General features: G+C 47.0%; 1 protein-coding gene across 1 annotated transcript; it reads left to right on the forward strand.

Annotated features, from left to right (window-relative positions):
- Positions 1–728: 728 nt before the first annotated feature.
- On the forward strand, positions 729–11108 carry LOC134346176 (complement C1q tumor necrosis factor-related protein 3-like). Its single transcript, XM_063047493.1, has 4 exons — positions 729–813; positions 900–965; positions 5222–5315; positions 9788–11108. Exons 1-4 carry the CDS (start codon positions 796–798, stop codon positions 10174–10176), a joined length of 567 nt encoding a protein of 188 aa, XP_062903563.1. The 5' UTR covers positions 729–795; the 3' UTR covers positions 10177–11108.
- The last annotated feature ends 245 nt before the right edge of the window (positions 11109–11353 follow it).

The raw sequence follows: 11353 nt of genomic DNA on the forward strand, positions 1-11353 counted from the left end.
TGGATTGTGTGTGTGTGTGTGTGTATGTGTGTGTGTGTGTGTATGTGTGTGTGTGTGTCTGTGTGTGTATGTGTGTCTGTGTGTGTGTGTGTGTCTGTGTATGTGTGTGTGTGTATGTGTGTGTGTGTGTGTGTGTGTGTGTGTGTGTGTGTGTGTACTGCAGAAAGAGAACTGAAACTGTGAGCTAGTGTTCATGGTTCACTGACCGTTCAGAAATCTGATGATGGAGGTGAAGAAGCTGTTTCTATTACATTGAGTATGTGTCTTTGGGCACCTGTACCTCCTCCTTCGTGGCTGTAATGAGTAGAAGGTATGTTCTGGGTGGTGAGGGTCCTTAGTGGTGGATGCTGCCTTTTTGAGTCATCTCCCTTTGAAGATCTCCTGCAAGGTGGGGAGGCCGGTGTTCATGATGGAGCTGGTTGAGTTTACAACCCTCTATAGAAGTTTCTGATCTTGTGTAGAGGCCCCTCCACACCAGGCAGATGTGATCGATATCATAAAGGCACCAGAGGAATGATTTGTTTTCACACTTCTTCCCCTTCCTCAAGTCAACAATCAGCTCGTTAGTTTGACGGACTCTGAGTGAGAGATGCTGCTGTGGCGTCACACATTCAGCTGAATATCTCACTCCATTTCTCTGTTCACACCTGCTGTGGTCCAGGATGTGGTTCTACTTTCATCATAGCAGAAATATGCTTAACTGAAGGAGGGGGCAGGACTGGTGAGATCAGATGCTTAAAAAGGCCTTCAGCAGTTCGGCAGCAAGGTAGACCACGACTGAGGGCAAGAGAGAGCATGGCGTCCACAAAACTGGTACAGCTGAGCTGAGCTCACCAAAGTGATGCTTTAATCACTTGGTTCTTTCCGCCTGTCTAACATCTTGTTGATTTATTTCACAGAGATATCTGGTGTGTTTAATCTTCCTTCACACATGGACATCGGAAAGTCTTGCAGAAGATTTCCAGGTGAGGACAAATCTCCCTCTCTCCATCTTGTTCCCAGCCTTCCTTTGTATCTACCATTTTGTCACCCATTTCCTCTCTCTGACTCCTTCCTCTGTTTCTCAATTTCTCTCAAAGTCTTGGTGTTTCTCGGTAGATTTTGGTCTCTGCTGATTAGCCCATTCTGACTGTCTGCCTCTCTCCCTACAACGATTTTTCACACATCTCTCCTCTACAGTCTTGCTGTTTCATTGACTTCCTGCTCTCTGGTCTCTCACTCTCATTCACACTCTCTGCAAGAATGCAGACACACATGTGGAGAACATTAAGAGATTCCAACCATTTAATTGAATGGGTAAGGGTGTGGGTTTGGATTATGATATGGGACAAACACAAAGCCATTCACGACAGTGGGAAAATAGAAAAAGAAACATTTTAAACAATAATGTTCATGGGAAACTGGGAGGCTTTGAACACCAAACACACGTGTCCAGTGAGCAATTAGCAAGACAAGTAGCATTTCACTGCCAGAGGATCTGAGAACAAGAGGAGAGACATTTTGCTCCAATTACTTAGGGCCCTTGGGAGACTTACATGGAAATAATTGATTTGTTTGTGAGATGTACCATGGAGTAAGCTCTTCTGGCCCTTTGAACTGTCCCTGATTTAACCGGAGCCTGATCATGGGACAATTTACAATGACCAGTTAACCTACCAACCAGTACAACCTTGGATTCTGGGAGGAAACTGGAGCTCCCGGAGAAAACCCGTGTGGTCACAGAGAGAACGCAGAAACTCCTAACAGACAGCAGCAGGACCTGAACCCGGGTCTCTGATACTGAAAAGCACTGTGCACCACACCTTTCTGCTCTCTTTTATTAAGGAACATGTTTGGGGGGATACAGGGAAAGTTCACTAGTTCGATTCCTGGGGTCGAAGGTTGGTTTTGTGAGGAGCAATTAAACAAATAGTTCTCAGGTGTAGAAGAACCTTCGGGGTTAGACACAGAAGACGTGGGGAATAATTCTTAACCCAATGCGACATCAGAATCAGAATCCAGTTTTTATTATCACCAACATATGCCATCAAATTTAGTGTTTTGTGGCAGCAGGACTGTGCAAGACATAAAACATTATTATAAGTTACAATTAGGGATATGTTAAACGTAAATAAATAGCGGAAAAAGAGAGCAGATTAGTGAGGTAGTGTCATGAGTTTATGGGCCGTTCAGAAATCTGATGGCAGAAGGGAAGAACTGTTTTGAAAACTTTGAGTGTGCATCTTCAGGCTCTTGTACTCCTGCACGATGGGAGTAATGAGACTGGGTGGTGGGGGTCCTGATTGATGGATGTTGCCTTCCTGTCCAAATCCTGTCTCCACTCCAAACAAAGTGCTGTCCATCTGGGAGAGAGCTGAAGGGACTTTCTCCACCCCAGAGGGGAGTGACTCTCCAGAGTTCTCGAACTCAGGGAGATACAGAGGATCAGTCACCGGGTGCATTTCCAAACAGAAATCAAGTGTTTTTGAGATTGTCGGAGGCTAAATGGAGACCCAATAGAAGTTTTTAAGCTAATGAGAAGCAAAGGGTGAAATTGCCATATATTAGAGAGCACGCATGCATTAAAGGTAAGGGGGTCAGTTTATGGGGGATGTGCAGGGCAGGTTTTGGCACTGACGGGGGTGGAGGACTGGAATGTGCTGCCAGGGTTGGAGGAGGAGGCAGATAGGAGAGTGACATTTAAAATGAATCCGGACAGACACACACATACACAACAAATGGAGGGCATGGATCACGTTCAGAAAAAAGAGTTTTATCTTAGCACACTCCCTCAGCTAGGGCAACTGCCTTCACCTGTTCTCTCCTCCCCCCCTCCCCCCCCCACCCCCCTCAGCTCTCTACCCTCACCCTGTTGCAGCATTGTTTCCTCTGGTGTCGTCCAGGCACCTGTTCCTGCCCTCTCCCCTGCCACACCTTCCCCCAAGCCCAGCTCAGTTGCCCATCCCTGCTCACTGTACTCTCACCCCCACCCCTCTCCTGGAGCCCTGTGCTCTCTCTGAATTATCACCTGGGTCTCACTTCCGGCACAGGGAAGCAGCCATTTCAGCAGATCAGCTATCGTTCAGCCACTCAACACCATTCCCCGGACATGCTTTCAGTATACAAGCTCTCTGGTCCTTCTTCCAGTTTGTCCTCAACCATTCTCCTGACCGGGCTTTGGTCACAGCCCGGCATTTCATCCTGTGTCTTCAGTCGTTCCAGACAGAGGGTATGGGCTATGTGCTGGGCTACCAATTAGTGCTGAAAGGTTGCCACCGGTCAGCACGAAGCGGTAGAAACGAATGGCCTGTTTCCATGTGGTACGTTTCTGTGTTCACTCAGACAACCCACGTCCACTGTGACACAGGGCTTTCCGTACTCCATCACCATCAGTCCCTTAGTTACCAGCTCGTGGTTTCTGTCTCAGACTCTCTTGCTGTCTGTTCTCTCTCTCTCTGACTCTCTCCCTCCCTCTCCCTCCCTCCCTCTCTCTCTTTCTCTCTCTCCCTCCCCCATCCCTCTCCCCCTCTCTTTCTCTCTCTCTCTCTCTCTCTCTCTCTCTCTCTCTGTCTCTGACACACACACACTCACACACAGCTCTGTTGCCCACTCTCTCTTTACCCCTGACCCTCTCATCCACTCTATTCCATCTCCCTCTCTCACACACACTCACTCTCTCTCCTCTCTGCCTCTCTCCCTCTGTCTCTCTATTTGTCTCTGTCTGTCTCTCGCCTCCTCCCTCTCCCTCTACTCCTTCACCAACCCCTCGCTCAGTTGATCCTGGATGCGGGGTGCACCTGGGAGTTGGCTGAGGAAGTGGGAGGTGAAGGATTGGGGCTGGGAGGTGATGTGAGCGGGTGAGGGAGTGAACAGCTCCTGGGTTTCAGTGTGATAGGGATCCTGTGGTCTGTGCTGACAGGGAAGGTAATTATGAAGGGTCCTGCCTCGGGTGGTGAAGGAGTACAGCGTGCTTGACTTTATTAGTCGAGGCAGAGATGAAGAGCCAGAAGATTACGCTGCAGTTTTATAAACTCTAGTTCGATTGCAGCAGGAGTATTGCATTCAATTCTGGATGCACTATTTCAGGAAGGATGTGGAGCGTTTGGAGAAGGTGCAGAAGAGGCTTCTGAGAGGAATAGACAGTAGATAGCCAGACAGGGTTGAGATGTCTAACACCAGAGGGCATGCATTTAAGCTGAGGGGGGTTTAAAGGAGATGGGAGGGACTGGTTTCCCACACAGAGCGTGTGGGTGCCGGGAATGGTGGTGGAGGCAGATACAGTAGAGGTGTTCACGAGGCGTTTTGATATGTCCATGTATTAGATTGGCAGAGCCTGCCGGGTGAACTGTCCTGTCATGAACTGTCCATTTGCTATGTTCTGTGTAGACAGGGAGGGGAGGGTCGGGGGTGGGGGTGGGGGAGGGGTCAGTGTCTCTGTGTGAACAGTCACAGCAGCCGGGTGTTACCAAGGCGATGGTCACCCGAGACCCCCAATCACAGACAAATCACCCCCAGACACTCATCCCTAGAAATCCTGATTCCAGACCCCACAACATCAACCCCCATCCCAGAAACCCCATCACACATACCCCACCTTGAGAAACCCCACCCCAGACACCCATCCCTAGAAATCCTGATTCCAGACTCCACAGCATCAACCCCCATCCCAGAAACCCCATCACACATACCCCACCCTGAGAAACCCCACCCCAGAAACCCCCAGACACCCACTCTAGACCCTTCACACCTGGAACTCCACCCAAATCCCACAAATCCAGACACGCACTCCAGACTCTTCACTGCCAGAACCCCACTCTAGACCTCTCACCCCCGGACCCATCACTCCAGAATCTTCACCCCAAGAATCTTCACCCCCAGATCCTTCACTCCAAGATCCATCACCTCCAGACCCCCACTCCAGACCTGTCATCCAGTTCTTCACCTTCAGCACATCACAGCCTGATCCCCCACTCTCAGACCCTTCACGCCCCCAGACCCTCCAGGCATGTCACAGCCCAGGACCCCCAAGCTCAGACCCTTTACCCCAGACCACCACCCCCGGGGGGGGCAGCGTACATCGGGTGAATGAGGTTTGAACGCCCTCTCTATCTGACGTTCTTTACTCTGCTACATCCTCAAGTTGAAAATTGACAGTGATTCCCGAAGCCGACACATCATCCTGAGCAGGACGAAGATCAGAAATGCTGCTTTTGTAAATTGTATAAACGTGTTTTTGTTTTAGACGTCTGTCTTCGAAGCATCTGGACAACAGAATGTTTTGGAGTTTATCCAGCAGGCCGTGAAAAAACTGAGACCCGGGTCCAGTCTGGAGCCAAGTAAGTTGACTTACACGATAAGTTTTAACTGCAATAAAAAACAGAAAATGCCAGTTTGCAGTGTCAGTAAAGGGGAGAACAGAGTTAATGTTCCAGGTCAAAGATCTTACATCACAGCGAGGAAAAGTTCAAACAAAGCAGGTTAGAATAATCCTGACAACTGATCCCTGGCTGAGATATTTGTACAATGGTTCATCACCAGTGACGTGCTAGCTGACCGGAAGATAGTGAACGTAATGATTTTATTTCAGAAGGGTGACAACCAAAGACCGGGGAAATATAGGCCGGTAAGTCTAACATTTGTGCAGGAGGTAGTAAGTTATGGAGAGGATTCTGAGGGATAAGATATTTCTTACATGCACCTGTTAGGGACCATTCTCCAGATACCTTACCAATGGAGAAGATTCTGAGGGATAAGATACACAGACATTTGGAAAGGCAGGATTTGATTAGGTGTAGTCAGCATGGCTTTGTGCATAGATAGTCATGTCTTACAGACTTAATTGAGCTTTTTGACCAAGAAAGTTGATGAGGGTAGGGCAGTAAATAAGACCATAAAACATGGGAGCAGAATTCGGCCATTTGGCCCATCGAGTCTGCTCCGCCATTCAATCATGGCTGATCTTGTTTTTTTCTCCTCCGCAACCCAGTTCCCAGCCTTCTCCTCATAACCTTTGTGGTGTCCGATCAACAACCTATCGATCTCTGTTTTAAACACACCCACGACCTGGCCTGCACAGCTGCCTGAGGCAACAAATTCCACAAATTCACCAGCCTTTTGCTAAAGAAATTTCTCCGCATTTCTGCTTTGAAAGGGTGCCCCTCTATCCTGAAGCTGTGCCCTCTAGTCCTAGACTATGGGAAACATGGAGCTTAGAAAAATAGAGGGCTATGGGTAAGCCTAGTAATTTCCAAGGTAGGGACATGTTTGGCACAACTTTGTGGGCCGAAGGGCCTGTATTGTGCTGCAGGTTTTCTCTGTTTTTATGTTTCATACCCCCGTTGTCCTTCTGAATTCCAGTGAATACAGACCCAGAGACAAAACATGTTCCTCATATGATAACCCTTACATTTCTGGAATCATCTTTGTGATCCTCTGGACTCTCTCCAAGGCCAGCACATCTTTTCTAAGATGAGGAGCCCAGAACTATTCACAATACTCAGGGTGAGGCCTCACCAGTGCCTTATAAAGCCTCAGCATCACAACCTTCAGAGACTGGGCATAGAGTATAAACTTGGGGCATTATGTTGCAACTTTACAAAGCCGTGGTTAGCCCACACAGATTATTGAGTGTAGTTCTGGTCACCCCCGGGAAAGATATGATTGAGTCAAAGTATCATAGAGTCACAGAAAGTACAACACAGAACAGACCCTTCGGCCCATCTCATCTGTGCCAAACCACTTACACTGCCAAGTCCCATCAACCTGCCTCTGGACCATAACCTCAATACCTCTACCATCCGTGTACCTACCCAAACTTCTCAAACATTGAAATTGAGCTCACATGAGCAGCTCATTCCACACTTTTACCATCCTCTGGGTGAAGATGAAAACAGGAAATGGGATGTTATGTTGAAGTTATCTAAGACATTGGTGAGGCCTAATTTGGAGTATTGTGTTCTCCTTAAACATTTCACCTTCCACCCTTAACCCATGACCCACCCGCAATTAGTAGAAAACTTCTGCTTGCATTTACCCTGTCTGAACCCCTCATAAAATTCTGTCTTCCTCTATCAAATTTCCTCTCAGTCTTCTACATTCCAAGGAATAAAGTCCTAACCTAATCTATCTTTCCTTGTAACTCGGGTCCTCCAGAACTTGCAATATCCTTGTAAATTTTCTCTACTCTTTCAACCTTATTTATATCTTTCCTGCAGGTAAGTGACCAAAATTGCACACAATACTCCATTTTAGGCCTCGCCAATGCCTTAGACAACTGCAACATAACATCCCATCTCCTGTTCTCAATACTTTGATTTATGAAAAACTCTCTTTACAACCCTCTCTATCTGTGCTGCCACCTTCAGTGAATTATGGACCTGTACTTCCAGAACAGTTTTTACTACCACAATCCTCAGTCCCTGCTGTTCTCTATGTGAGACCTACCCTGGTTGGTCCTATTGAAGTGCAACACCTCGCAGTTGGCTGCATTAAACTCTGGGGAGGTTGCAGAGGAGATTCACAAGGTGACTGGTGATTAGTTCATTATTGTCAGAGAAACGTAAGGGTGGCTAACTGCTAGATCCCACAACAGATTAGAGTGGCCATCTATGTGTGGAGCCACAGGAGATGGGCAAGGTTTTTAATATTTACCAATAGCTTTTACTGTGCAGAAAATGCTCGATACTAAATAAATGTCAGAAATGAGTGGCGTTGTCCAGGATCTTGTACAACCAACCAGGGAGGAGGTATTGGCAGCCTTACAGATGGTTAAGAAGGATAAGTCCCCAGGACGTGACCATGTACATCTTGGACCTTGTGGGAAGATAGAGAAGAATTAGTCCTTTGCAGTTCCCTTGTGGAGATATATTTGTATCATCTTTAGCCACAGGTGACGATCTCAAAGACAGGAGGGTGGCTAATGTAAGTTTATTTAAGAAGGGCAGCAAAGACAAGCCAAGAAACTACAGTCCAGTAAGACTTGTCATCAGTGTTGGATAAGTTACTGGAGGGGATTCTGAATGACTGGATCTTGTTTTGATATCCAAATGAGTTTGGATATACAAGGTCTAATCATGTGTAGTCAGCCCAGTTTTGTATGCAGGGAATCATGTCTCACAAATGTCTTGTGTTTTGAAGACATAACCAAGACGACTGATGAGAATAGGGCACTGGATGTTGTCTTATATGGACCTTAGCAGGGCTATTGACATCATCTCTCATGACAGGCTGGTTGGGAAGGATAGATTACATGGGATCCAGGAGTAGTTAGCAGGTTGGACTAATAATTAGCTCAGAGGTAGAGAGCAGAGGGTGATGTTTCTCAGAGCGGAGGCCTGTGGCTAGTGCTGTATCACAGGGGCCACTGCTTGGATCTTTGTTGCTTGGTGAGTGAGTCTGCAGATGATACTACAATTGGTGAAATCATAGACACTAAAACAGATTATGAAAAATTACAGGAGAATCTTGATGGATGGATAGGTGGGTTGAAGATTGGAAAATTCAGGTAAATGAGAGGTATTGCATTTTAGGGCATCAAACCAGGGTAGGACTTGTATAGTGAGCAGAAGGGCGTTGGGAAGTGTTGTAGAGCAGAGAGACATAGGAGAGAAAATGCAAGGTTCACTGAAAGCAGCGTCACAAGTAGATTTGGTGATAGAGAAGGCATTCGGTAAGCTGCCATTCATCAGGCAGGACATTGGGCAGTTACGATGCTGTTGGTGAGGCCGCTGGTTTGTACAGTTTAGGTCACCCTGTTACAGGAAATCCGTAACTAAACTGCAAAGAGTGCAACAAAAGCTTTATCAGGATGCTGCCTGGATTGGGGGTGGGTCCTGAGTTACAAGGAGAGGTTGTGGGGATTAGGACTTTATTGCCAGAAATGTATGAGATTGAGGGGTGACCTGACAGAGGTAGATGACATCAGGAAGGGTATGGACAGGGTGGAATTACATAGTTGTTTTCCCAGGGAGAACATGTGTTCTGAACGGGAGGGCGTAAGTTTAAGATCAGAGGTGAGACATTTATAAGGGACATCAGAGGCAGCTTCTTCACACAAGAGTGCTGTGCATTTGCACTAAGCTGCCAGAAAGAGTTAGGCACATTAGCAACATTTGCCAAGCAGTGCCACAGCAGCGAGAGTGCCAGTGCCTCATGGCAGCAGAGTGCCAGGTTCGATCCCAATTCTGGTGTCGTGCACATCCTCTCTGTGACCATGGCATTGCGTCTCATTCCCTCTAGTTTCCATAACAACAACCAGTTGAACCTCTTCTTCTCCATCTCCAAAGTGTCCACCTTCCTGTAATACAGTGGCAGAATGGATACAACACTCCAAATGTGGCCTCAACATTTACAGAAATGCACCTGCAACAGAACTCACGGATTAGGACTGGCCTGGTTTGGAATTTTGGTCAGCATGGACCAGGTCTTCCTGTAGACATTCCAGGAGATGGATTACCCGGCCAGTGCAACCTACCCCAGTGTGTGTGAGTGGGAGAGGAAATGGGCCTGGGGAAAAGTGATAGAGAAAGGTATTAGAATATAGGATAGAGAAAGGTAACATGAAAGGTGATAGATTAAAGGGGAAAGAGTGTGTGGGGGCATAAGAATGCCTTGAGAGCTAGCATGGACTCAAAGGGCCGAACAACCTTATAGAGGTAGACAGACCTTACTTGTCCAATACTGTGAGAGTCGCTGTCTCCACCACTGATGTCACAAGCTGATATGATCATCTGATATGGTCCCTTGTTTTGTTGTTTCTGCTTCTGGGATTGCAAAGCCTCAAGGTCATCTCCATCATGCTGTCTTTCAGGTGCTGAAATTGTCTTTGACGTCCAGCTCCAAGGAAATGGGCAGATTGTGAAACCAACAAATCCCATCATCTACGACATTGTCAATGTGAACAAGGGAGAGGGCTACAGCCCTACAAGTGGGAAGTTCACCGCCCCGAGGTGTGGTCTGTATTTCTTCAGCTACTCGTCACTCCCGGGCAGAGGGACAACAACTGACGTTCAGCTCATGAAGAATGACAAGGAAGTTAATTTGATCCACAGTGTCCTGCCCAAGAATAGTTCCCAGCTGTCCATGAGAAACAAAATCCTTGAACTCCACAAAGGGGATCAAGTGTGGGTGCAACTGGTCTCTGGTAACCTGTGGAGTGAAACAGGTTCCCTCAGCTTCCAGGGCTTCCTACTAGCGTAGTAGGTTGTCCCAGCACGCTTTCCCTCTGCAAAACCTTTGTGCTGTGCAGTTGAAAATGCTTCACCCAGGCAGATATGTTTTTGAATAAACAAGAAAGGCTCACTGGGAATAAGTTTAGCTAACAGATGAAGTGAGACAGGGAGACACACAAGCATTGGCCAGCAATAGATGAGAACTGGAACGTTGTCTTTGTTAAAGCGTCTGAAGGCACAAAACTCGAAATATGCTTCCCAGGAGTGGGAGACGACCACTCAGCCCATCCATCCTGACCTGTGGGTTGTGCTGAGCCCAACCTCAGAAAACATGATCCCTGAACTTCACCATTACACTCTGTAAAGATATTGTAACCTTCTGTCAGCTTTCCTCCTCCCAAACACAGGCTCAATGTGCTCATGTCTCCTCACACAACACAACCTCCGCCCCATCCAAGATATCAGCTTTGTGATCCTTTGCCGCATCCACGTACTCCAGGCCCATCCCTTCTTATGCTGAGCAACCAAACTGTCCACAATATCCCCACAGACTGTCCCTGCACATCAGTCTTCATGATCGTTGTATAAGGTGACAAGGTCGCTGTGAACACTGACAAATTACCACCTGTTAATAAAAAAGCTCTTTTGGGTTTTTGTCTCCCGAAGTGATTTCCCACATTATATTCCAACCACCATGCTGTTACTGTTTCCCAGTCTGTTTTCTTCACCCTGAAGTCTCTCTGCATCCTCCTCATAGCCCCACTGATATCTGACGTATTCAGAACGTGACCATACCCTGTGGCGAGCATCCACACCTCTCTTCTAACACACAACCATCCCTGTATAATCCATGAATTACGTACCGATGATGATCCTGCAATGGTTACTCTAATGACTGTAATTTCACTGGCTGATATAGCTAACTGCTGAATTTGTGAATGCAAAATTAAATGCATTGTTTGGATGAAATATTCTGTCCTGTTCTTTGACTTTCATTATTTCCACAATTTGCTGTTAATTTGATCACATATGTGAATATTAGTCTCTGATCGATGACTCGCTGAAAACCTCACTCAATCTCCCAATTCAGTGATTGAGTTGAGAGACTTTGGCCTGGATCTCCCATGGGTTTGTCAGCTGCCTGAGGCTATCACTCTCCTGTCCTTAAACAACAGTTAAACAACTGTGGCAGAATCTCCCTCTGG

Source organism: Mobula hypostoma, chromosome 5, assembly GCF_963921235.1.
Source record: "Mobula hypostoma chromosome 5, sMobHyp1.1, whole genome shotgun sequence".
Taxonomy (NCBI): Eukaryota; Metazoa; Chordata; class Chondrichthyes; order Myliobatiformes; family Myliobatidae; genus Mobula; species Mobula hypostoma.